The following is a 26,039-nucleotide window of genomic DNA, read 5'->3' as shown; positions in this document are numbered from 1 at the left end:
TGTTTGAACAGTCATTTTGTGCCGACAAACTACCTTTAAAATGAAACCATTGCCACATTTCACAAAAAAAAAAAAATGCATAAAACAGATCTCTTGTACTTTAAAAGAAAAAAAGAATGTTATTAACAGGATTGTATAATTCTAACATTAAAATGAGCTGGATTCATTAAAAATGCTCATTTTAATATTAGACAGTAACATTTTCAAAATTGATAATACCACCATTCTGACATGGCTTTTCAAAGCATTAACCCCTTAATGACCTAGCCAATTTTGACCTTAATGACCAAGTCTAATTTTACAATTCTGACCACTGTCACTTTATGAGGTTATAACTCTGGAACGCTTTAACGTATCGCAGTGATTGTGAGACTTTTCGTGACATATTGTACTTCTTGACAGCGGTAAAATGCATTCTATATGACTTGTGCTTATTTGTGAAGAAACATTTTTGCGAAAATTTAGAAAATGTAACAATTTTCAAACTGTCAAACTAGCCCCATACCCCAATACTAACTCTAACCCCAACTGCAAAGAATGGAAAAAATAAAGAAAAAAATATTTCACAATTTTTAACTAAGGGGGTGACAAAGATATTTGATTTACTATTTATTTTTTTTATTGTGATCACTATGATAGGGACTATCACAGTGATCAAAAGGAACCAATAGAAAAAAAGTTTTCTATTGTTGCCGGGTACTGGCCAGCAGTTCTCGAAAGGCGCACTACACATGCGTCCTCCCTTTTTTTTTCCCCACAAAGATGCCAGGTCAGGGATGGAGCAGGAGTGCCTGGACAATGGCAGAGGTACCGGGAGGTCTCGGGGGGCATCATTTCTCTCTCCTTCGACATGTATATCATGTCGGAAGAGAGAGAGAAACAATTGAAACAGCAGGCACACTTTTTGGTGATCACCATTATTTCCTGATCGGGCACAGGAAAATCTGGCCCTGATAATGTTCTCCGGGGTCTCAACTACCTCCGGTAGCCGCGACCCCAGAGATTTTCCGACTCTGGGGGGGCGCTCGAGCCTTATTCTCGAACGTCGTTTTAAAACGGAGATGAGCAAATAAGTACCCTTTTCATGTCAATGTCAATCTGGCGAGTGTCATGCCTGAAATGCTAGGCTTAGCATCCCAGACGTGCAAAACAGTTCTGACTCAATGGATAGGCGGTGTTGCCACACCCAGTCCTGCTCTGGCTCCTCCCCAGCTCCGCCAATTTCAGTGCAGCTGATTCACAATGGCTTAAAGGCCAAAAGTCACAACATTTTCCCTCAACTCTGCGTTACACAAGAATAAGGTGTTTTACCTGGCAGAACAGCTTTGAAGAATCTGTCCTATAATATGCCAACCTACCCGTGCCCTCTGTTCTGCTAACAACCTAAGATGAACATCCTCAATAATCATCCACCAATTCTTTGGAAAGCACTAACCATCACAATTTGACTAATTCCCAATACCCCCAGTTTTAGGCATGGCCTAAAAATGCTTTTTTTTTTTTTTTGACTGGCCCATGGCCTCAACATATTTATCCAACTATCCCTGTATTGCTCATACAAAATATTCTTCAAAGCAGGACCCTCGTATCATCTGTTCATACACCCTATATGTATTATATTGATGGCTGGACTGTACAATACAAGCAAGTGTTACCATCCACCTTTCGTGTCTCCCCTATTTCCTCATAGATTGTAAGCTTGCCAGGACCAGGGCCCTCAATCCTCTTGGTAGCTGTTTATGTGATTATTGTTATTCTGTTTTTTAATTGTCTGTACTAGTCCCCTCTAAAATGTAAAGTGCTACAGTATATGTTGATGTTCTAGAAATAAAAAATTCTTATTCATAGGGTGGGGGATTGTAGTCAGAAATACCACCCCAATTCTTAATGTATATAATGTTCCTGTCACAATTAACAGCAGCACCCAAGAGGATAAAATTGTAGTAATAGCAGCAGTTACTCATGGTTGCTGGCTGTATAACACAGCAGGCACCTGAAGCTTTATGGAGCGGGCTCAGCTCCTGAGCAAGTGCACACATCTGTCGTAACTGATGTCGACAATGGGTTAATAATGCACTCACTTTATATTGGTAAATACTTCCTTACCTCTGGAGCAATATCTCTATTCCAAAAAGTTAGCCGGGACCAATCAGTGTTTAGGTTAATGGAAGTGAGATGCTCTCCCAGACCATATACATATTGAGAGGGAAGAGATGTGGAAATCTGTAGGAACTGATCTGCAAACAGAAGTGGAGCCAAGGCAGTATTCACCCTGGAAAGACAAAAAAAAACCCTGAATTTATAAAGAAACCACCAGCTCTCCTGCCCCTTGCTTTAGAAAGTGATTACATGTCCCGTAATATACATCGTGCGTTCTGACGATAGGCCCCCAAGAATCTTAGGAATAATTTGACAGCTTGGTGTCACCAGTTGGGGAAGGGGAATGGGATGTCCCTACAGTGCTGATTGGATCAGATAATCGTACTCAACCTCAACAGGTAACTCCCAGATGTCAATGTATTGATAAAATTCTTAAGAGAAATGGTAACATCCAATTTATTCATACATTTCCAGGAGAAACAGGAAAACTGAGCAACACAAAACTATAAAAAAATTGTTATTTCATGTGGAATAGTGAGAAACAACAGAAATAGAATACCAACAATGATTAAATACAGAGCATAATATATAGCCCCCTGATCCATCAGCAGATTTCTGTGCTTTCCCGTTTCTTTCTTCATACAGAGTCAGATAGAACGGGACATGCTAATTTTTAACTATGACAAGTTTAGAATAAAAAATATATTTTACAAACAAGAACAGTGCACTGGGAGCTTCATAAAACTGGTTTCTATGGTCAAGAGGTTGCACAGAAACCCAAGACTGATATGCAAAACACCAGACGTGGGCTATAGTGGTATAAATTATACCACCACCAGACAGTGGAACCATTCTCAGAGGATGATGCTTCTAATGCCAGTAGAATTAATGCATTTTACCTACTGTGGAATATGATGGAGCAAGGATAATTGTATAGGTTTTGTTTAAGGGTTTGGGCTGAAGATCTCACATACATAGACTGCTGTTGGACGAAAAATGCTTCAGACGATCATTGGGGCAAAAGCCAAAAGCTCCTGTGTTCCATAAGAGAAAGCCTCCAACAGACATCATTGGTGGTGACCTATCTCCTAGAGAACAAAGCAATTGGCAGCGCGAAATCGGTCATGCTCGCTCAATATCTCCACCAACCATCAGTCTGCCGGCATCCCCATATACATTGGAGTTTTGAACAAACCCATTGATATCGGTGTGTGGTTGCCATTAGTCTAACCTTTATGGGGGGGGGGGGGGGGGGGAGGGGGAATTGACCCTCTTATTTACAATAAATGGTAATATTACAACATACAATCCATTATCTAAAATTTTATGCTTCCGACTTTACGACAAAAGTATGGTAACGCCTTCGGCAATTTCAGCACACCCGTGTACCTATATAAAGTGAGGTCCATAAAGACATCTTTCGTAAAGTTTAATTTCAGGGAACTCCAGTGGTCTGCCAAGAGCGCTGGCCTCAAGCCTTTGGACACATTTGGGATTAAATGGAATGCCTATTGTAAGTTATTGACTTGTAAAAAGCCTTCCTGCAACAGCAGAGGCAGTTAAAGCTGAAATGAGGGCCCAATTTCTTATCAACACTCATGGTACTGCCATTTCACAATCTATTTTCAGTTAGTGTAGTCCGCTTCTCAACTGGCTGGTAATGGAGGAGATGCCAGCATCATTGAAGACCAGTGCAAGTGTAGCACTGATGTGGATGTGACACCATAGTGATGTGCCATAATGATGATAGAAGGAACATCATGGGGCTGTGTATTTAAGTTCTATACGTGGAGTCAAGTTGAACGCCAGTTGGCCTGTGAGATTTTCTAGACCGAGTCCTGTTCAGAGACGTGTCAGTGAACTGAAGATCAGCATTGGTAAGCGGTGAGGCAAGAGCAACCCGTCCATTGCAAAAGGCTCAACTGAAGGCCAAATTTTGTGACAAGATCTGCAGACAAGCAGCACAATGGGGCACTTGGCAGACTTTTAAGAAAGCCAAATGGAGCCTAAAGATTCACTAAGAAAGGACTACAAGCTGTATGTACCAGCGGGAGCCTTAAAGTGAATAACTTACTAAATGCTCCGGTACAAACTGTATAACCAGCAAGGAGAGATAGAGTAATAGAAAATTTATTTAAAAAAAAACTTATTTGTATCATTAAAATAAACCTAGAGTAGGAGGACAAAAATATCATGCTGAACAAACATATGTACAATATAAAGTGCAAGTGCTCCCAAATACCAGTGCTCATAAATATAAATGGTTCAATCTTACCCATGTATTCTGATGAGACATATCCCTACAAGGTATACAAAAGTGAGGATAAATGAGGATATGCCACCCTGTTGTGATCCATGCAAGACTCCTGCCCAAGTGTGGCACTGCATAGCATAAACCCAAAAGTAACCCGCAATACTTGTTTCCTCCACAGTGTTGAGGATTCTTCAAGGGAGTATGTGTGTTGGCAGTGAGGATAGGGAGGGTTCTGCAATGGCAGAAGATCCAAGAACAGATTTGCAGGATGTTGCATAACATTGTATACGACATGTGGTCATGTTGAGTGTGCTGAGGCCTGTATGGTCAGGTTGGTTTAGTTTTGAACGGCAGGACACTTTACAGTGTGTGATAGGATGAGGAGCTGGTGGGGGAAGGAGTCCTACAAACAAGGCCAGAGCATTAGTGAGTTTCATTCTCAGCATGCACGGAAAAAAGTTATAAAATGGAACTTGAGCTACTAAGTAATTGCACCAAGCTCTAAAAATAAGTTGAAGTTAAAACTATTCAGAGGTCTGTGTGAAGTTATTTTTGTCCTGAGACCCCTTGGTCGTCAATAGTAATGAGTGAGAAAGCAATAACCATTGTGCACTATTGTCTCTTCAAGCAATAATACCACCAAGTGTAAACTGCAACCAACAAGCTCTAAGGGCCCATACGGGATCTGCAACCACCAAGCTTGTGGTTCATCTGAGCCTGACCAAAGGAAACTACATTTCCCAAGTATCAAAGTTGAACTGAGACAGGAGATTATATATATATATATATATATATATATATATATATATATATATATATATACACTAAATGGTGGCTCGATTCTAACGCATCGGGTATTCTAGAATATGCATGTCCACGTAGTATATTGCCCAGCCACGTAGTATGTAGTATATTGGTCAGCCACGTAGTACGTATATTGCCCAGTGACGTAAAATAAAAAAAAAAAACATATACCTTCCGAAGTGCCGTTGAAGTCCTGGCACCTGTGTGCGGTGCACGCGGCAGCTTCCGGTCCCAGAGTTGGTATGAGCGCAGGACCTGTGATGACGTCGCGGTCACATGACCGTGACGTTATGGCAGGTCCTCGCGCAGGACCTGTGATGACGTCGCGGTCACATTACCATGACGTCATGGCAGGTTCTTCTCGCGCATGCGCGCAGGACCTGTGATGACGTCACAGTCACATGACCGTGACGTCATGGCAGGTCCTTCTCGCATAGCATCCTTGGCACCGGAATCTGCCACTTGCACTGCCGAGGACACCACGCCACGTCGGAGGGTGAGAATAACGTTTTTTTTTATTATTATTATTATTTGTAACAGATCTTTTTACTATTGATGATGCATAGGCAGCATCAATAGTAAAAAGTTGGTCACACAGGGTTAATAGCTGCGTTAATGGAGTGCGTTACACCGCGATCCATTAACGCGTAGGGGAGTACGGAGCAGGCACTGACTGCGGGGAGGAAGGAGCGGGCCATGTTGCCGCCGGACTGTGCCCGTCGCTGATTGGTCGTGGCAATGGTCGTGGGCGTTTTGCCACGACCAATCAGCGACTTGGATTCCATGACAGACAGAGGCCGCGACCAATAAATATCTGTGACAGACGGAAGTGACCTTTAGACTAATATATATATATATATATGTTTATTTTATTTTTTATTTTTTTTTAGGTAGAAGCCCTTCTGTGCTTGTGTATTGTTTGAGTGATCATATTAGCATGTGTCAAAGCTTGTTAGGTTTATCTGTCTAATATAGGCTTTACGCAAACAGACAATTCTGCAGGCAGAATCCTGAAATTTCCCCTACTGGAGAAATAAGAGTAATAATTGGTGGCCATTCACATACACATCTCAAAAAAAACAGGTGGATTGTCCATCATTTGAAGGCATGGTTCTAGATGGCAGAAGTCCCCACACATCCATGTTCCCAGTTTTATGGACAATTTTTTTTTCTCCATGAGACAAATCAACTTTCAAATGTCTTAAAATATTCATTGTCCGGCGCCTATATAACACATAATTAAGCAGCGTTCTCCATATGCTGAAAGCCACGTCAAATGAATTCACATATGTACCAAGTTAATAATTGTTTAAGGATTTTCCTATAATAGTTATTTGCACAAGAACATTTTTTTTTTTTAAATTATCTTTATGAGAGACCAAAAATTATCAAAATGTACGAGACAATAATAAGGGACCTTCTATAATTGCAGTCTGAATTAGATATATTAAACACTTCATAGCCACTTACAGCTCCTGTCCATTGCTCTTTCTTTTCACTACAATACTAAAGGGGTCTGCGGTAATTTGGACGTCATACTGAGCATTGGCTGCCTTTCCTTTTACACATGGAGTCTTCATGGGAACTTCATAACGTTTCTGAACTGGGTCAACGATCTGCAAAAAAATAAAAATAAGAATAAATCAATGCTTGAAAAAAAAAAAGTTTCAAAGAAAAAAATGAAAAATACTCACAGTAAAATGCAGTCGATCATCAGTCTCAAATAACACCACGAGCTGTAAAGTCATAATATTGTTTGGCATAAAGGTCTCCTTGGATCGAACAAGAGTAGCAGTAAATCCATGTTCTGTCTCGTTTTTGCTGGTCAACCTGTAGTTTGGATATGTGGATGGGAAAAAACACCATGGTTGTCCAATCTTTGGATCTTTTTCAGTTGGAGCGTAGCAGCAACCACGAGCTTCACATTCTTCCTTTGTTACACCTTTTTCCGGTGCACAGTCAAATCGACTAGCTGGGGCCACAGCGCATGTATCCAACTCATTCCGAGAAGTGGGCACTGCATTGCAAACTGTACTGACCAAAACTAAGACACCAAGCCCCAATATCATACTACCAGACCACCATTTCCTTCTTCTGCAACACCTTAGCTGTGTCATCTCCAGCTACCTGCAAGAATCCAAATATAAACTTTCAAGATTATTAACCTCTACATAAATTTGTAAATAAATGGATAGGTAGTAATTGTTCGATCGGTGGGGATCACACTTGGTGGCACCCCAACCAGTTGTTTGAACAGGAGCGAAGGGTCTTTTAGAATCATAGTTCTCCAAGCCCATTAGAAGATGAGTGGAGCATTAATGAATCCTGCTGCTTAATTTCAAGGCCATCCATCACCCCCAAAATATATTTTAAATGGGCTATATAGTGTTGTAGGGACTTAACCCTTAAAACAATCCTACTAGTAATGCACCTGTATTGGTAGAAGGGAGGTAGTTCAGCCTCACGGAAAAGCAAATTTTCTTTTGTTATGATCATGACACTGAAACGCGTAGATGTCCACATTTTAGCCTGTAACTAGTTTGTACGCACACCTGATAAAAGAAGATTTACTTTCCAGTGAAGCTGGACTACCTCCTTTCTTCCTCTGATTGTGGTGTACAGCACCCACCTGGACGAAGCGTCGACCACTCCATGGCCTGCACAAAGACAGGAAACTATAATGTCAGCATTGCACCAGCTGGCAGATATTTTATGATGATGCACTGCCCAAAATCACCTGACCACTGCAGGCAATTACAGGCTGCAGCGGTCAGCTGATTTTGGGCAGTGCATCATCAAATATCTGGACGCACTCCTTAACCGTACTACTTCCATACATATGTGAAATTGGATTAAGTGACAGGGGGCATGTGCAAAAAAAAGATTAAGTCTATAGCACTTAAAGAGAACCTGTCATCAGGATTGTATCCCCCAAACTAATGGCATGTTTAGGACTAAATCTTTACCATAGATGAACGTGAATGCTAATGACTAAGTGTAGGAGGCGAGTCCTGTACTTCCAGCTCTAGGACTGCTCTACCTCTTCCCAGCCTGCCTCCAGTTAACACCAGAAGATTAAACCTTCAATAACAATAGTGGAATTACAGTTTATTTCCATTCCCACTAAAAAAATAAAGTAACGTGTGATTGTGTCCTAAGGTTAAGTGTGTCTGGCATAATGTGAGAAGGCACAAAACCTCTGAAGGTGGCATCTGGCATATGACAGCACAGCCTATAAGTTGTGAGATGTGGTCTCCATCGATTGCATTTAATCAATGGGATTGTAGAATAAGTCAGTACCTTAAAGTTGTTTTCCACTATACCCAAGGAGTTGGATACTTTTAAAACAACAAACTCAGATTGTATGAAGCACTGGCTTTCCGTCACTGCTCAAGTCTCCGCATTTTAGCTACATCGGTGATATCAAGCCAGTAGCCCCCATAGCAGTTGCAGTCAATCACGGAGCTTGGCTGCTCGGGCCATCTACATTGGTAGAGCAAGTAAGCTCCTTCATTAACTGCAATGGTGAGGTGAGCTGTTGATGTTATGTCAGTGCTGCATGCATTCTACAGTACCTACAAGAAAAAAATAGAAAAAACCCTGCTGCAACTAATTAAGTAAAAAGCAAAAGTGCATTTAAATAACAGTTCTTAGGAATACTGTTTTTGATCAAAAATAGCATAAAAGCCATCCCACCGTCTGATCGGGACACGGTCCTACGCTGTCTCTTATTAAAAACCTTACCATGTGTCAGTTGACCTCAGTGTGTGAATAAGAGCAGACAAAAAGACCGGGTCCCGACCTGTGGACACCAGTCTAGGGAAGTCTTTAAATGTAATTGTCATTATAACAGAATTCGTTGTCTGGACAAAGCATAGTGACATCCTGGTGCATCGATCATGTGCCTATGTATTACATGGCATTTGAAACAAGCAAAAAAATTGTCTATCACACTTGTTTGGCTTAACCTTGGATTTCTGCTGCAGATTTTAACATCTGATTTAACCTTTCAAATTGTTATGACTACAATTGCATTATTTTCCACAAAGCACAGCAAATGCACACTTGCTAAAACTATTTCCCAACAGCAGCTCTCTTCCCCTCAGTGCTGCAGACCCCCTTCCTCCCCTGTGTGTTCCTGACAAGCCACACTTCTCTTAGTTGATGACTCGGATCTGTGCTGAAAGCCAACTGACTGATGAGTATCAACTCTGCCATGCTTAGCTCAGCTGCATCCACCACAGATATCCTGCAGATCAAGCTTTTTTTAAGTGCAGAATTCACTTTTTTCTGTGCACTGCATGCTCCTGTACACACTTTGTCAACTGTCCTGAGGTCTGTTCTCCCTTTGTCATAATTAGGCAGCAGTGCAGACTTGAGACACAAACAGAACGAAGCAGTGTTTGATGCCAGCAGCAGACAACTCAGTAATTTGAACCTGCAAATGCTGCATATGGCAGAAGATAAACCTCTGCTATGTGTTTCATTATAGTAGCATTTGCAGTATTATCATTACTGATCTGTCTGCTGCAGGTATCAAACACAGCTCAGCCATGTTTGTATCTCAGGTCTGCACTGTCAAGTTATTACAAGCTCCATTGTGCAAGAGGGCAGCGAGGCTATACTAATATGACAGAGGAATGAGGTAAAACCTCACAGGCACCTATACCTATGTAAATGGTAGAAGACAAAATCAGTCAGGCTCTTTATTAGAAAAGAGCATAGAATGCACATGAGCAGAGTACACTACATGTATACTTATGGTAGAATACACTATTTTCAGTGCTGGAAGAAACGATTCTAGAAGCTAGCGGAAAGACTGCACAACCAACCAGGAGTACTTGAACTACGGCAGGCTGGATATAATGGTAATTGGAGGGCAGATATAGCATGGAAGGGCATTCTTTGGTGGTGGGGTACATTGTGCAAGGTCCATTGACACAAAGGGAAAAAATGTACATGCACAAAATTCTAAGACTACATTATGATTTAGGGAATAACACTTTAATAACCAGGCCTGATCAGCCAATTTTTTTGCCTCTTCATATTTCTGCAGCCAAAATTTAAAGGGGTTTTCGTTCTTCAACTTTACTCTGATCAAAGGCTTGGTTCAGAAGTGACATGCTATAGCATTGAGGTCACGACTACAACAGCAAATTAATCACGACTGAGGTGCACACGACCCGATGCGGCCAATGATTGGCTGCAGCGGTCATGAGAGCAGCAATTGTGACATACTGCTGCAGAATATCAAGATCTACAGCAGTGGTTGGGAAGCTTGCTGTACTTGAGGAGGGCTATTACTTTTAGGTACAGTATGCCTTTTACCAATAAAAAAAAAGTTGAGAAACTAAATCCCCTTTAATAAAAAATGATTTGTGTAAAGTGTCCATCCCTTACATACTTCAGTAATAAAAGAGGAACAATCCTGCTGTTCTGTACGGTGCCTCATGCAGCAGAGTACAGAGCGCTCTACAGAATAGGGACACAGTAACACTGTACAGACGCCACACTACTCTGCTTGTATCATACATGTCCATACAGTAACCCCTTAAGGTAAGCTGAGCTGTGGTTTTTAATGATGGCATCTTCTGGTTGTGGTGGTTAAAAACTGCTATCCCAGCGTTTTGGTTTCTTCTTTACCAGATTTATCAGCTGTGTAATTTAATTCTATATTTTCCTGGGAAGGACAATTATGGATGCAACAATACTATGTATATGTTATTCTTTTATTATATGTATTAGAGAAAGGGGCAACCTCAGCTTTTTATTAAATACTTTTGAAAGTATTTTATTTTCATTGCAATTTGAAGTTCCACGACCCGGTCATTATTTGTAATATAGGGCAATATAAAGTGAAATTCACCATCTCCTTTGTAACCCAGCCAGTGCTATGTGACCTTCATTGGGCCCTCGGCTCCTAGGAAACCCTACAGCAGCTTGCAGTCCTGTCAGATGGGGGGAGGGGAGTGATGGTAAACATGCACACTGCAATCAGTTTCAGTGATTGACAGCAGGTCAACAAGATCGCAGGGGGACACCGTGCCCAGAGCAGAGGGGCAGTGCTGATCACGGAGAGCTGAGTGCGCCATTCATTTGTAAGGGCTGTCTATCAACCACCAATCCCTTTAAATAGTTCTGGTGGTTGCCATTACAGGCTGGAGCATATAGTGCGCTCCACACATCTACATCCATGGACATCAGGGGTTAATCAGCGTTCATTTTGCAAATATTTGACAGATCAGGGCACAATAACCCACAAAACACAATGGGCCAATGTTCTGGGAGAAACAAGCTGCTGGGAGCCGGACTGTAGGGGGAGGACACACATGAGACTTATATGCAGAAGTGGAGCACAGGCCGGACCCCACAGGACAAGCTTGTATGGCAGTGTCTGGATACAGGAGCTAAGCACTACAGCTACCAGCACAGAAAGAGGAAGGCACACGGGTGCACAATGTTAGCGCGGACACGGCCCCCCGATATCCACTCCCACTCACCTCTCCAGCATGCCACTCTAAGGAGGGCGCGCTGGTGAAGCCCTTTAATAACAGCAGATCATGTGACTTGTGGACACGTGACAGTGCCGGAAGCGCGCACCGCAGAATAGTGGTACTCGGCTCTGGACGTGACTGATCACACGCGTGCGCACTGTGGTGTCTGCCGGGACATGGGGAATAATGAGCGAGCCGTGACGTCACTGTGTCGTTAGCATATCTCTGTGATACGATAGTGAGTCCCTAAATTGTTTTTTTTCAGATGTACACCCCCTTCCCACTTCAAATTTTGGTGGGCTTTTCAGTGTTTTTTTTGTATAGGTTAAATAATGTTATATTTTGATCAGACATTTTGAATGTAGCAGTACTGTATATGTACATTTTAATATAGTTATTATTATTATAATGGTTGATTTTTTTATAAGTTATTTTTTACTCATGTTGCATCCCCTTAGGGGTCTTGAATATGCGATCGCTATGTACTGCGATGCTGCAGTATTGCTGTATAGTCGTGTCCTGCCTCAGACCCTCTCGCCACACCGACCTAGGCTGACTGACAGCTTCTGTAAAGGTATGGTCACACAGTGTGGATTTGTCTTTTGCGCAAAGTCCTGAAACAACCTCATTCCAATAAATAGAAACCGATTTCCAATCTCACAAATTAATGTAACACTATTTCCAGCGAGAGAATTGACCATACTGGGCAGTGTGAGGAGACTGTCGGTCCTGCCCCGGGAGTGGGGACTAGGCAGGCAGGGCTAGTCCTGCTTCATTAGCATATGTGTCACAGCAGGAGAGAACGTTAGGCCACACTCACACTCATACAGAGCTCTCCGCTGAGTCCCAGTCTGGATTTCTGTCAGAATCCCCCATAACTGGAACCCCAACCGAGCCCCGCTGGAGCCATTCACTTCATTACAGAGTCACTGTGACACCGTATCCCCCAAGCTGACCGCACTCGTCTTTATCAGTCGTGCACAAAGACACGGGCCCCGATTCACCATCGTGTTTAGACCAATTCATAAAACACTTTGAAAAGTCACATTTTTCTCAATGCAGATCTGACCAAAAATGTGTCTTTTGCCATTTTCAATTATGTCCACCAAGCTGGGAAGGGGCCAGAGTGGGAAGGGGCATGGGTGGTGTCCGGTGAATATTCTCTTTTAGGCCCCTTTCACACATCAGTTTTTTGTTGTCAGTCACAATCCGTTGGCTCGACTGATCCGTCACAGATTGTGAAAAACTGAAACAATGGATCCGTTTTTTGGGCGGATCTGACTAGCGGCTAATTGGATCAGAGCATGCTCAGATAAAAAAAAAACAGAATCCATCGCCGGATTCTGTCATTTAACGGATCATAGGCTTCCATTCGAGCAAACGACGGATGGCGATGGATCCGTCGCTGTCCGTTTTTTCAATGTATACAAAAAACGTTACTGTCCATTTTCTCCGGCCGCCAGACAAATAATTTTCGACGGATCCGGCGATTGACAGATGACACATGAGGCCATCCGTCGCAATCCGTTGCTAATACAAGTCTGTGAAAAAAAAAAACGGATCCGGCAGCATTGTTTTTTTCAAAATTCGATGGATTGCGACTGATAGCAAAAAACTGATGTGTGAAATGGGCCTAATGCCCTTCTAACAAGCCAATCCGAACACTGTGAGCTAATGAAATGGCTGGATTGTGTTTTTGGAGGACTCCACCCAGTGAGTGTATAAAAAGCCAGGGTGCAGCAGTTTGTGCTCCAGAGCAGAGAGTCATAGGAGTTCTTGCTTCAACAGTGCTTGGACGGAACAGGAATTCTCTGTGCTAGACCCAACATACTCCTCCTTGTCTCCAGACCTTTGTCTTATACCCAGTGAAAGAAGCTACTACCATCATCATGAGCTCTCAGATCCGACAGAACTACCATCAGGATAGTGAAGCTGGAGTCAACCGCACCGTCAACCTGGTGCTTCAGGCTTCCTACACCTACCAGTCCATCGTGAGTATGAGCGCACTTTGCAGATGCCTGTCTCTCCTGAGCTGTTGTGGAACCACAATTCAAAGCATGCTGCATTGCCAGGGCTTGTAACGCCTAATATATACTGTCTCTAGAGTCCATGCATGACTAACACAATTCCCCAGTGTTCACTGACTCTCTGACTATATAGGTACAGAACTACGTTTTTTAATAGTTTATTTTGTGACACAATATGGATTGAATTGGATCTCCTTTCCCAGCTGTCCTGGTAACTCTTCCAAAACCTTCCAGGAGGACTAGTTATGGTCCTATTTGTATTGCTGACCTTCTTAAGGCTTTTTTTTTTTTCTCTTCTGGCAATAGTGCCCATACAGCATCAAGGTCATTAACTTAATTTGTGCACCTTATTACTGTGGCTGGAAGTTCCATTCACGTGCAAAAAAGTGTCTACAATGCATGATCTCAACATTTTGGTTCCTCACGATGTCACGTCTTCCAACACTGCTCTCGATAGACTTTTTTTTTTTTTCTGTAGGGATTCTTTTTTGACCGGGATGATGTGGCATTAGCCAAGTTCTCCAAGTTCTTCTGTGAGCAGTCTGAGGAAAAGCGAGAACCGGCTGAGAAGTTTCTGAAGTTCCAGAACAAACGTGGAGGACGGATTGTTCTTCAGGATATCAAGGTACAAATGTCTGAGCCTTGTAGACCTTGTGGAATGTCATGTATGTATATTCCCAGCAGGCGTCTAGTCCTCAACAACTCATGTTTTCATGAGTTTCTTAGTATGGCCAAGGTGCTAATTACATCACCTGCACAGGCAATTTAATCACCTGGTCAATCCGAAAGAAACCATGATCTGTTGGTAGCTCTTGAGGACGGGAGTTGGGGTTACGTTGATCTAGATCAGTGTTTCTCAACTCCAGTCCTCAAGACCCCCCACAACAGGTCATGTTTTCAAGATTTCCTTAGTATTGCATAGGCGATGGAATTAATGCTTGAGCAGGTGATGAAACTATTACCTGTGCAATACTAAGGAAATCCTGAAAACCTGACCTGTTGTGGGGTCTTGAGGACTGGAGTTGAGAGACACTGATCTAGATGGTCACACTTATTCTGTATAGCACACATTTGGCAGAATTATTTAAAGGGAACCTGTCACCCCAAAATCAAAGGTGAGCTAGGCCCACCGCCATTCCTTAATGCTGTAGATAAGCCCGCGATGTATCCTGAAAGATGAGAAAAAGGAAAGGGGTCAGAGGCCCAGCGCTTGTGCACTGCAGTACTGTGCTCTTGCCTCAACAGGGCAGACAAAGTACGCCGGAGCGTGAAGACAAGAGGTCGTCATCCTATGAAGATGGGAGGCGCTAGACCGGACCGCATCGGGAACGCCCCTGGGTGAGTATAATGTAACTATCCTTTTTCTAATTTTTCTGGATACATTGAGGGCTTATCTACAGCTTTACAGAATGCTATAGATAAGTCCCTGATGTTGGTGGGCTTAGCTCGCCTTCGATTCTGGGGGTGACGGGTTCCCTTTAACATGGAGGGAATATGACTTTGGACTGTTATCCATGGCTAGAAGTTGTTCTGTTAATGGAATGTAAGTTCATACATTTTTTAGAAACCGGAGGCTGATGACTGGGACAATGGCACCAATGCTATGGACTATGCTCTGAAACTGGAAAAGAGCATAAATCAGGCTCTGCTGGACCTCCACAAGATCGCTACTGACCACGTGGACGCTCATGTAAGTGACTCCTACAATGTGCATAATACCGCACATTAATTTTAGTAAATATTCTTCATGAAGCAGTTTATGGATCTTCTGTGACATCCATATCGTGCCTTTCCTGGAAATTAGAAACCTGACTGTCATCTCTTTACTGCAATCTACAGAAGCTGCACCTTATGGTGGCGCTTGGTCAGTGTTTACTGTCACACTATTGAGAAGAGAGATAGTTGTCAAACTAGTGCCATCCTTGTTTCACTTTAAAAGTTATCTCAAAATTTCCAGAAGGATGTGCCAAAACGACTTCCATAAACCTGTTGGAATGACCACATTGGGTTCTTAATGGCAAAAGTGTGTGTGTGTGTGTGTGTGTGTGTTTCTTTTTTTACTTGCCCATATAGTATAAGAGGGAGAGCCCTGACCCATGCTGGGGCAGTCCTGCACTTTACTTCTCCATCTTGTGTCCGCCAGCTTTGCTGCCTACCATAACCTGCCACCTGAGCAACCATCAGAACTGTTTGCCTGATCTGTGACTACCTTGGCTCAAACATCCAGGAAGATTTAAAGCCAGCGTTGTACAAAAAAACTGCCATTATCTACAGTGTAGGGTTGTGAAATGGCCTTAGAAGAAAAAATAACTCTGCAGACCTCCCTTGTGCACGGTCTTCTGACCCGAATATCCTGTCTTCATTCACCACTAGTAAGCCCTTGTACAATTCCCCAGGAAACTAGGGTTGCATGGACCCCCTTGGAATACAGTTAAAATGCTGCCCACAACTATGGCCAATTGCTGTACACAATTATACTTTGCAAACAGTTGGCCTGCCCTGGGTGGAGCTTAATCACCGTTTCGCGGTCTTGTACTTGAGGGTCTATAATATGTCTCTTCCCAAATCCCATTGGAAATTGCAGTGGTTACTGAAGAAAGCTCTAAGAGCTACTACCTCCATCCCCTTTACTGCACCACACATGACCTGACTACTCGAGTGGTTCTCCCCTCTAAACCTTGCACACACTTTCTCAGTCCAGCCTCCATGGCCTTGATGTTTAACATACTGGAAGATGTTGTGGATCAGAGAAGCTACCTAAATGTTAGACTTTGACTCATTTTTGTTTGGGAAAACTTGCAGTAACCATTACCAGTGACTTCACGATGTGATTTAATTAAAATATCTCCTATCAATTCCCATTCAGATGTGTGACTTCTTGGAGGGTGAATATCTGAAGAAGGAAGTGGAGCTGATGAAGAAACTGGGAGATCACATTACTAACCTGAAGCGCTTGAAGGCAGCGGAAGTTGGCATGGGAGAATATCTGTTTGACAAGCTGACCTTGGATGATTAATGTGTGGTCTCCTATAGTGTGACAATCAGGATTTGCTGTAAAGTCAGAAATAAAAATAACGTGCAGCAAACATGGTCTTGTGTGGTATAAAAGCTACTTCTTCAATAGGACACTTATCAATATGGAAAACCATGAGGTGACATACATGGGATGCATGGATGTAACAGTTTAGCCATGTCTGGGTGTTCTGTGGAGAGAGGCACTCCGCTCCCTACCCTCTTAAATAGAGTGCAATGGACATACGGTGCCATGTTTAGAAGAGGGTTCCACTCTTTGCAGCCCCTTTAAGAATCTCCCTTCACTGTGTGTACAGTTCAGGATCCATATGTCACTTTGCACCTGTTCTGTTTTAAAGGGGTTGTTCAACGTTTATGCAAAATCACTCAGCTGTGTGCACCTTGTGTGGTAGCTGGAAAAAGTTTATGGTGCTAGACACCAGAGCACCAAATATCATGTAGTGGTTGCTCTTGGATACTGCAGCTCATCTCCAATTTAAGTGGCTGGTAGCCGAGAAGCAATATGCCACAAGCGAAATACTTTGCACTATGTCTGTCTCCATACTGATACATTGCAGCAAACCCTTACTTTGTATTCCATAGCCATAAATGTTTTTCAACAGTTTAGGAAACAAATACCTTTTTATGGGAAGTAAAGAGACAGACCTGGGTCTATAATCTCATCAATTAATCAATGTGGAGAAGACCTACAACAGTGCCCCCCTTCTCTGAAGGACCCAAGACGACTGATTTCCGTGCACAGTCTAGTGATTAGAGGACTATGTGTAATACTCCTTTTGGAGGCGCTGTAGAGGAATTTGGCACTTGTTTCTAGGTACTTGCCGCAAGAGGTTTGTGGAGAAAGGATCAATGTGATCATCTTATCAGCTGGTGTTCATCTAACAAAAGGGGATAAGGACGTTGGCAGCACGTTGGGGCTTTACCTCTGTCCTATATGGCTTGTATGGTGGAAACCTTCCATGAGACTCGACAGCCCCATCAAGGTCTATAGCCCTGGAGAAAAAGACTCCGGGGGGTTGGAGGGTTAAACCCACATTCACAACATGGATATAAGAATAATCCTATTTATGGGCTCTGTTGATCCAGATTAAGGCAAAACCCCAGGATGATGAGGAATAGAACAATTTTCATATCAGGGGAAATTCCTTCCTGACCCCAAATAAACCTTTTCGGGCAGAATATATCCCAGGATTGAGGGCTGAGACCAAACCTGTGGAAATAAAATGAAATTTAAAAAAATATTAAGTTATTTAACTTTCAGCGTGATCGCGTGTAGCCGATGTGCTGCTGTGACAGCCTGGGGTGTGCTAAAGATCCTTGTGGTTGCATGACAGACTCACTTGAAACCAAGTCTGAGGCCGAACTTCAAAGGAGATCAGATGATTGCAGCTTCAAGTCCCCCCTAAGGTGACTAACAAGAGCAGTGTAAAGTACATGTACTGCGCATGTTGTCTCCCTCTTTGATGTGGGCTCCGGCGGTAAGCCCACATCTTTCCTGGCACATGTCAGCTGTTTAGAACAGCTGACATATACCCGAAACAGCAGCAGGGGGAATCGTGATCCACCCGTGGCTGTTAAACCATTAAATGCCGCTGTCAGACTGACAGCGGCATTTGACGTGCACTTCCGGAAATCCCACCCATCGGTGCCCTCGTTATGTGATCGCGGATCAATGGTGGGTTGGCATGACAACCAGAGAAATCCAGGAGACCTATGGTTGTCACTGCCTGCTTGCTGTGAGCACCCGCCCGGTGGTCGGTGCTCATAGCAAGTGAGTAATTCAGCTACATATAGGTGATCTGATCATCGCCTGTATGTTGCTGCGCCGATCGGGTTCTGGTATCTTCTAGTCTCCCATGGAAACTATTGAAGCATGCCAAAAGTGTTTAAAAAAAAAAAAAAAAAAAATTAAATCACTCCTTTCAAACCATTCAAAATAAAACAGGGGAGCAAAAAACAAAAGGGCTCCATCATGAAAGGGTTAAAAATCTGAAAAAAAACCAAAAACATTAAATGATCCTGCCTTTCCTCTATGAAAAATAAAGATTAAATTACACATATGGTATCGCCAAGCAGGGCCGCCATGAGGACAGTAATGCTATATACTGGTGTATAAAGCCCGGTGAGATGCTCCGGGGCCCCCTCTCTTCTGCTCACCGGGCCCCAGTCACAGCTGCACATTCAGTTAAAATCTATTGCTGTGGGGGATCCTCCCGCACAGCAACAGTTAACAGCCGCCAGCCAATCACATAGCAAATAAGTAAATAGCTGCACTCAATTGTACTAAGGCCGGTTTCACACGTCAGTGGCCCCGGTACTTGTGGTGACAGTTTCCTCACGTACCGGAGACACTGACACACATACACATTAAAATCAATGTGTCTCTCCAGATGTCAGTGATTTTTCGTGGACCGTGTGTCCGTGTGCAAAACACGGAGACATATCAGTGTTCGTGGGAGCGCACGGATCACACGGACCCATTAAAGTCAGTGGGTCCGTGTAAACACGTACCGCACACGGATGCCGTCCGTGTGCCTTCCGTGTTCTGTCCGTGTGCGTTTTTCCTGTCATAGGGTTAAAATTGTAAAAATTGTTGCAATACAAGTACAGCACATGGACCTTAAAAACGTACTCACGGACATCACACGGATGGCCTACGTGAGCACATGGACACACGGACACGGATAACTCCGGTACCGATTTTTCTGGTACCGGAATTATCTGGACGTGTGAGTCTGGCCTAAAGCAAATTAATGTGATACATGAAATGTGAATGGCATAATGGCTTGTGACATCTATGAAAAAATGTGAGCTCATCCACCAATGTCAAGGTAATCTCATGGATCGGATGGGTCCCTGACCTCACTGCCTAGTGTGAACACTTACCTATGGCTAATAACATGGTTAAGCCTGCATTTATAGGAAGGTCGGAACCAACTGTGTTTGGATGTAATTAAAATCACAGCATGGTAAAGCTTGCTTTAGTACAATTGAGTGCAGCCATTTATCTATTTGCTATGTAAGTTGTTTTTGGTTATGCACTAGTTCTCTGTTCAGTCAGTTTACCATTACTTGCCAGCCGATCACAGGCCGGCAGCTGAAGTCAACGTGCACGTTGCTGGCGTATGACGTCCCTGCCGGGGCGGAGGTCCGTGCCTTAGATGAATTGAGCAGAGGACACTGCTCGACCTCAGCCAGGTAAGGAGAAACTTTTTTTTTTGTAAAGCGGCTCTATGGGGTGCATTATACTGCTATGGGCTGCATTATACTACTATGGGGATGCAGTATACTACTATGGGGGGTGCATTATCCTACTGAGGGGGTGCAGTATTCTACTATCGGGGTGCATTATATTACTATGGGCTACATTATCCTACTATGGGGGTGCAATATTCTAGTATGGGGGTGCGTTATCCTACTATGGAGGTGCATTATACTACTATCAGGTGCATTAAACTACTATGGGCTGCATTATCCTATGGGGGTGCAATATACTACTATAGTGCTGCATTATACTATTATATGACTATGGGGGTGCATTATACTATTATAACTATGAGCATGCAGTACTCATTATGTATGACTATGGGGGAGCATTATACTACTATGTATGACTATGGGGTGAATTATACTACTATTGATGACTATGGCGCATTATGGAGAGAATATGGGAGGCAATATGGAGAGACGTGAGGCAGAATGGGAGGACACGTGGGAGTAGGATGTGGGACATTATTACTGTAGGGGTAATTATTATTTTTGAGGATACTGTTTTCAGTGTGGGGGACATCTGGCGTAGTGTAAAGGTTGGGGAAAAATTGGGAATGTGCTCTAGATAACTTATTTTCTGCAGAAACGAGTCAGGGCTGGAAGAAGTGATGACGGTCTCTGCTGGATGAATATGAAAAACTTCAACTAGAGACGTCACCAGTCACCAGTGAGTCAGTGTGTTATCTGCACACTGATACTCTACGCTGTATACTATATACAGAGTTCCTGTGTATAATGTCACTAGTGATCACTATATTACCTGTACACTGACACTATATACATACTGTAGCTCCTGTGTATAATGTCGTTGGTGAACATTGTATTGCTTGCACACTATATACAAAGTTCCTGTGTATAATGGCACTTATATTAGTATTGTTTTTTTTTTTTTTTTATAAATAATCATTATTGTAGAATTCACTCACTATGTGGTGGTAATATGTGGTCCAGCCATGGTGTGATGGTATTTGTTCCTTGTATGTGGTATTATTCGGTAGCTATGTGGTGGTAATATGTGGTCCAGTTATGGTGTAACAATATTTGTCCCTTGTATGTGGTATTACTGTTCATTTCAAAAAATGTATGTGACCCATTCCCTTAAAGAAACATAAATAAAAATATACCTAAAAAGAGTACAGGATATTTTAACAAACATTTAATGGGAATCTGTCACCCCAAAAATGGCCTATAAACTAAGCCCACCAGCATCAGGGGCTTATCTACAGCATTCTGTAATGCTGTAGATAAGCCCCCGATGTATCCTGAAAGATGAGAAAAACAGGTTATGTTATACTCACCCAGGGGCGGTCCCGATGGGCGTCGTGGTCCGGCGCCTCCCATCTTCATACAATGACGTCCTCTTCTTTTCTTCCTGCCGTGGCTCCTGTGCAGGCGTACTTTATCTGCCCTGTTGAGGACAGAGCAAAGTACTGCAGTGCGCAGGTGCCGGGCCTCTCTGACCTTTCCTGACGCCTGCGCACTGCAGTACTTCGCTCTGTCCTCAACAGGGCAGAAGGGTCTACCTAGTTGTGGCTTTAAAAAAAAATCTTTTAGCTAAAACAAAAGATGCTGGCTATGTATGTGATCTGGTGTTAGGTGGGAACTGATGTGTGATTGGTGAGGACATGGTTCAGATTTGGAGTTTTTCTATGAGTGGGTGGTGGGACTGTGGAAGGTTCGAGGGGTGGAGACGGACCTGTGGTGAAGCCTGGGTGGAGTCTCAAGGGAGCCCGAAAATTTTGCAAGTATGGGGCCCCCAAATTCATGGTGACAGCCCTGCCAACACCTGTCCATCAAATTCATCAATAATGGTGGTCACGGTCACACTAGCAGTATTTGGTCAATATTTTACCTCAGTATGTGTAAGCCAAAACGAGAAGTGGGACAATCGGAGGAAAAGTATAATAGTAACACGTCACCACGTCTGTATTTATCACCCACTCCTGGTTTTGGCTTACAAGTATGAAGGTAAAAAACTGGCCAAATACTGAATGTGTGAATGTTGCCTAACATTTCTAGTGAGGTGCACACTACTGAGAAGATGCGCAGAATTCATTAAGTGGCGTGCTCCTCTTTAATGAATTCTGCACTTCCTACTCCGAAACGTTCCTTCACTAAGGAGTATATCACGCCGGTCTTAATGAATTAGGCCCATGGGCTTCCATGTTTTTGTACTTGTCTGAAAAAGATGAACGCTGCCAGGACGGAAACCAAGCAGTGTCTAAAACGACTGTCAGCTTCATAATAGTGAATGGTTCCATTGGGGTTTCTGTCTGAATCCTGTCTCTTGGGGATTTGGATAGAAACCAAGATGGTGAGCTCAGCAGCGAGCACCGCATCCAGGGCCGCCATCAGGGCATTACAGCCGTGACTGGCGTATGGGGCCCGGTGGGCAGAGGGGGCCCGCATCGGGCCCCGTCTCTTCTGCTCACCGGGCCCCTACCGGCAGCCGCAGGCTGAACCGGGCCCTTAGCGGCGGCTGGCGCTGCAGCTGTTTAAAGCTATTGACGTGCGGGCCCGTTAACAGCCTGGTTAACAGCCGCCAGCCAATCTGAGGCTGGCAGCTGACGTCAGCCGCAGCGTGCATGTCGCCGGCGTCTGACGTCCTTGTCAGTCGCCGGCGAGTGTACGCTTCAGCTGCGTGGAGAGAGCAGGAGCGCGGCAGGTAAGCAAAACTTTTTTTTTATTTTTCTATTGAGAGCGGCGATCCAGGGGGCCCAGGGCAGAACGCTGGACACAGGGGGGCAGAACGCTGGACACAGGGGGGCAGAACGCTGGACACAGGGGGGCAGAACGCTGGACACAGGGGGGCAGAACGCTGGACACAGGGGGGGCAGAACGCTGGACACAGGGGGGGCAGAACGCTGCCGGACACTGGGGCAGAACGCTGCCGGACACTGGGGCAGAACGCTGCCGGACACTGGGGCGGCATGCCGGACACTGGGGCGGCATGATTGGAGACGGGGCAGAATGGAGATACGGGCATGATTGGAGACAGATGGGGCAGGATGGATATGATGGAGACAGATGGGGCAGGATGGGGAGATCATATGGGGCAGAATGGGAGAACATATGGCTGACGCCAGGAATGAGACACACGGGGGCTAGGATGGCGAATATTATTACCATAGGGACTAATTTAGGGATATTATTACTGCAGTGATGTATTTATTTTATTTTTTGAGGACACTGTTTTAAATGAGGGGGCGGTCCTGTTACTGTGCAGAGTGACACTATGTCGCCTTCTTCATGTGGTGTAAAGTAGAAGTTGGGAAAATTAAGTAATGTGTTCTGCAAGCGGAACTCGAGATAACGGTGTTATTTCCTGCAGAGACGAGTCCTGGCTGGATGAAGTGATGGCGGTCTGTGCGGGATGAAAGATGAAGGACTTCACCTAGAGACGTCACTGGTGAGTCAGTGTTACCTATGCACTGTATACTATATACAGAGCACCTGTGTATAATGTCACCAGTGATCGCTGTATTATCTGTACACAGAAACTGCATACTAAGTACAGATCTCCTGTGTATAATGGCACTTATGGTGATGGTATTGTGGTTTTTTTTTATTATTGATCAGTATTGTAGTATTCAGTCACTATGTGGTGGTAATATGTGGTCTGGTCATGGTGTTGTGGTATTTGTTCCTTGTATTTGATATTATTCGATCACTGTGGTGGTAATATGTCATCTGGTCATGGTGTGGCGGTATTTGTGCCTTGTAGATAATATTATAGATCACTGTGGTGGTAATATGTCATCTGGTCATGGTGTTGTGGTATTTGTTCCTTGTATGTGGTATTATAGGTCATTTTAAAAATTGAAAAATAAATAAAAATATACCTAAATTGTATTGCATATTTTAACAAATATTTAATAGATAGGTTACAGTAGAGTAGGGCCCAGCCAAAAGTGTCTACCATGTCATTTTGGTGGCTTAAAAAATCTTTTGGCCAAAACAAAAGCTGACGGCTATATGTGTGATCTGCTGATGGGAACTGTCAGTGTGATAGGTGAGAAGTGGAATTTTTCCAAGAGAGAGCAGTGAGACTGTGGACAGTTTGAGGGGTGGAGCGTGGAGGCGGGGCTGGGTGGAGCCTGGGCGGAGTCTCAAGGGGGCCCCGAAATTTCTAGTGGCAGCCCTGACCGCATCTGCACATACCAAGCCTTAGTGTGGAACATCAATTGGAATAAAGGAATTGCCATATATTTGGCTTTAGCAGCGGCTGCGAACAGTCACAAGACCTGACCGCTTCCCTTCATATCAAGTATTTCTGTTAGGCTAGTTTCATATTCATAGTAGCTACCTTGAGTCGCGGTGATGCGCCCTCTGCTGGATGTCCTCATATGAACTCGAGCCTGGGAATTTTTTCCCACGCTCGAGTTCATATGAGGACATCCAGCAGAGGGCGCATCACCGCGACTCAAGGTAACTACAGGACATTCCCCTGCTTTCCATTCATTCCCCGGGGTTTTACATCCACGAGTACAACTGCATTAGCAGAGCTCCTGGGTGTAAAATGATTTAACCCCTTCAGATGGATTTACATCGTGGGACATGCCAGAATGACGGAAGGTATGGGATATTGTTGATTTTTAATTTTTCCTTTTTTACAGAACGAGGGTCTTCAGGTGGATTAAGAGAATAATAAAATATTACAACACCATGTGTCTTTATTTCATTAAAGTACTTTGTAATAATGTGTGTTTGTTTTTTTTAACCATTTTGTACTATTGGATTAATAATGGATAGGTGTCATAATTGACGCCTCTCCATTATTAATCTGGCTTAATGTCACCTTACAATAGCAAGGTGACATTATCCCTTCATTCCCCATATCCCACCGCTACACGGGAGTGGGAAGAGAGTGGCCAAGTGCCAGAATAGGCGCATCTTCCAGATGTGCCTTTTCTGGGGTGGCTGGGGGCAGATGTTTGTAGCCGGGGGGGGGGGGGCAAATAACCATGGACCCTCTCTAGGATATTAATATCTGCCCTCAGTCACTGGCTTTACCACTCTGGCGGAGAAAATTGTGCGGGAGACCACGCCAATTTTTTCTGCGATTTAACCCTTTAATTTAAGAGCTAGATCGCCCAAATTTTGCACATACACACTACTAACTAACTAACATTAGTAGTGTGGAATATGCAAAAAAAAAAAAGATATGAGATGGTTTACTGTATGTAAACGATGTCTCATATCCTGTCAGGTTTGGGAATGAGATAGCAAAAGCCGGCAATTGAATTAGCGGCTTTTATGATATCTAGCGCTGTATGAAATTATATATATGTGTCTCACTGATAGATATAGATATAGATATATATATATATATACATATTCTATGTGTAGATATTTATTCTACCTATTCTATTGTCAGTGTGATTTTACTGTACACCGCACTGAATTACCGGCTTTTCTAGAGAACACCGCTGCGTATTTCTCGCCACTTCCCCTTGAGAAAGCAGCGTCTGAGCGCTGCGAAACGTGCGTTGGGGCACTTCCACCGGTGGGACCCTCGCCTGCCTTCCTCCTTCTACTGTGGTAAGCATGTCACCTTTCTTGGTTATTGCTGTGTGGCGGGACTCTGTATAAATATACAGGGCACTTGCCCTTTGACTGTTTTCCTGTATGACCGCACGGCTACCTTGTTACACGTTGTGCTTCATGCCTCCCATTTTGTCAGTACTCTGCACCATATTGTGTTGTGATCCGCTTTTTGGCTCCCCTGGTGGTGGCTGGTGGTACTGGAGACTTGTGTGTGCTTTTCTGCCTCAGCTCACCTGCTTCCATCAGTTTTGGGAGTTCCCTATTTAGCCTTGCTCTCCAGTCACTTCCTTGCCGGTCATCATTGTAACCTGAGTCTTTCAGTTGCATGTTCCTGCTACTAGTCTGCTGATCAGCTAAGTGGACTCTTGTCCTTATTGTTTTGTTTTTCTTGTCCAGTTTACAGTTTTGTCATTTCCTGTTACTGGAAGCTCTTGTGGACTGAAATTGCCACTCCTGTGTCATGAGTTGACACAGGAGTCTTAAAGTAATTTCAGGATGGGTTTTTGAAAG

At 43.6% G+C, this 26,039-nt stretch overlaps 2 protein-coding genes across 2 annotated transcripts in view; one reads left to right on the top strand and one right to left on the bottom strand.

Annotated features, from left to right (window-relative positions):
• Positions 1-11,813, bottom strand: part of GAA (alpha glucosidase) — a 65,247-nt gene extending 53,434 nt beyond the window's left edge. Inside the window, exons 1-4 of the mRNA XM_077251479.1 lie at positions 11,659-11,813; positions 6,853-7,285; positions 6,629-6,774; positions 2,107-2,272 (exon numbers count right to left, since the gene is read on the bottom strand). Coding sequence (XP_077107594.1) covers positions 2,107-2,272; positions 6,629-6,774; positions 6,853-7,275 — 735 coding nt within the window. The 5' untranslated portion in view covers positions 7,276-7,285; positions 11,659-11,813. The remainder of the gene's footprint in view (positions 1-2,106; positions 2,273-6,628; positions 6,775-6,852; positions 7,286-11,658) is intronic.
• A 1,595-nt stretch (positions 11,814-13,408) lies between these two features.
• On the top strand, positions 13,409-16,759 carry LOC143768996 (ferritin light chain, oocyte isoform-like). Its single transcript, XM_077257603.1, has 4 exons — positions 13,409-13,643; positions 14,158-14,304; positions 15,244-15,369; positions 16,546-16,759. The coding sequence occupies exons 1-4, from the start codon at positions 13,542-13,544 to the stop codon at positions 16,693-16,695; spliced, it is 525 nt and encodes a 174-aa protein (XP_077113718.1). The 5' UTR covers positions 13,409-13,541; the 3' UTR covers positions 16,696-16,759.
• The last annotated feature ends 9,280 nt before the right edge of the window (positions 16,760-26,039 follow it).

Source organism: Ranitomeya variabilis, chromosome 4, assembly GCF_051348905.1.
Source record: "Ranitomeya variabilis isolate aRanVar5 chromosome 4, aRanVar5.hap1, whole genome shotgun sequence".
Classification (NCBI taxonomy): Eukaryota; Metazoa; Chordata; class Amphibia; order Anura; family Dendrobatidae; genus Ranitomeya; species Ranitomeya variabilis.
The sequence above is the reverse complement of the archived record's forward strand: the minus strand, read 5'-3'. Positions and strand labels throughout refer to the sequence as shown.

Coding starts and splice junctions, on each gene's coding strand:
- LOC143768996 (XM_077257603.1), top strand. CDS start 13,542: ATGAGCTCTCAGATCCGACAGAACTACCATCAGGATAGTGAAGCTGGA. Junction 14,305..15,243: donor TTGTTCTTCAGGATATCAAG/GTACAAATGTCT, acceptor TACATTTTTTAG/AAACCGGAGGCTGATGACTG. Junction 15,370..16,545: donor CTGACCACGTGGACGCTCAT/GTAAGTGACTCC, acceptor ATTCCCATTCAG/ATGTGTGACTTCTTGGAGGG.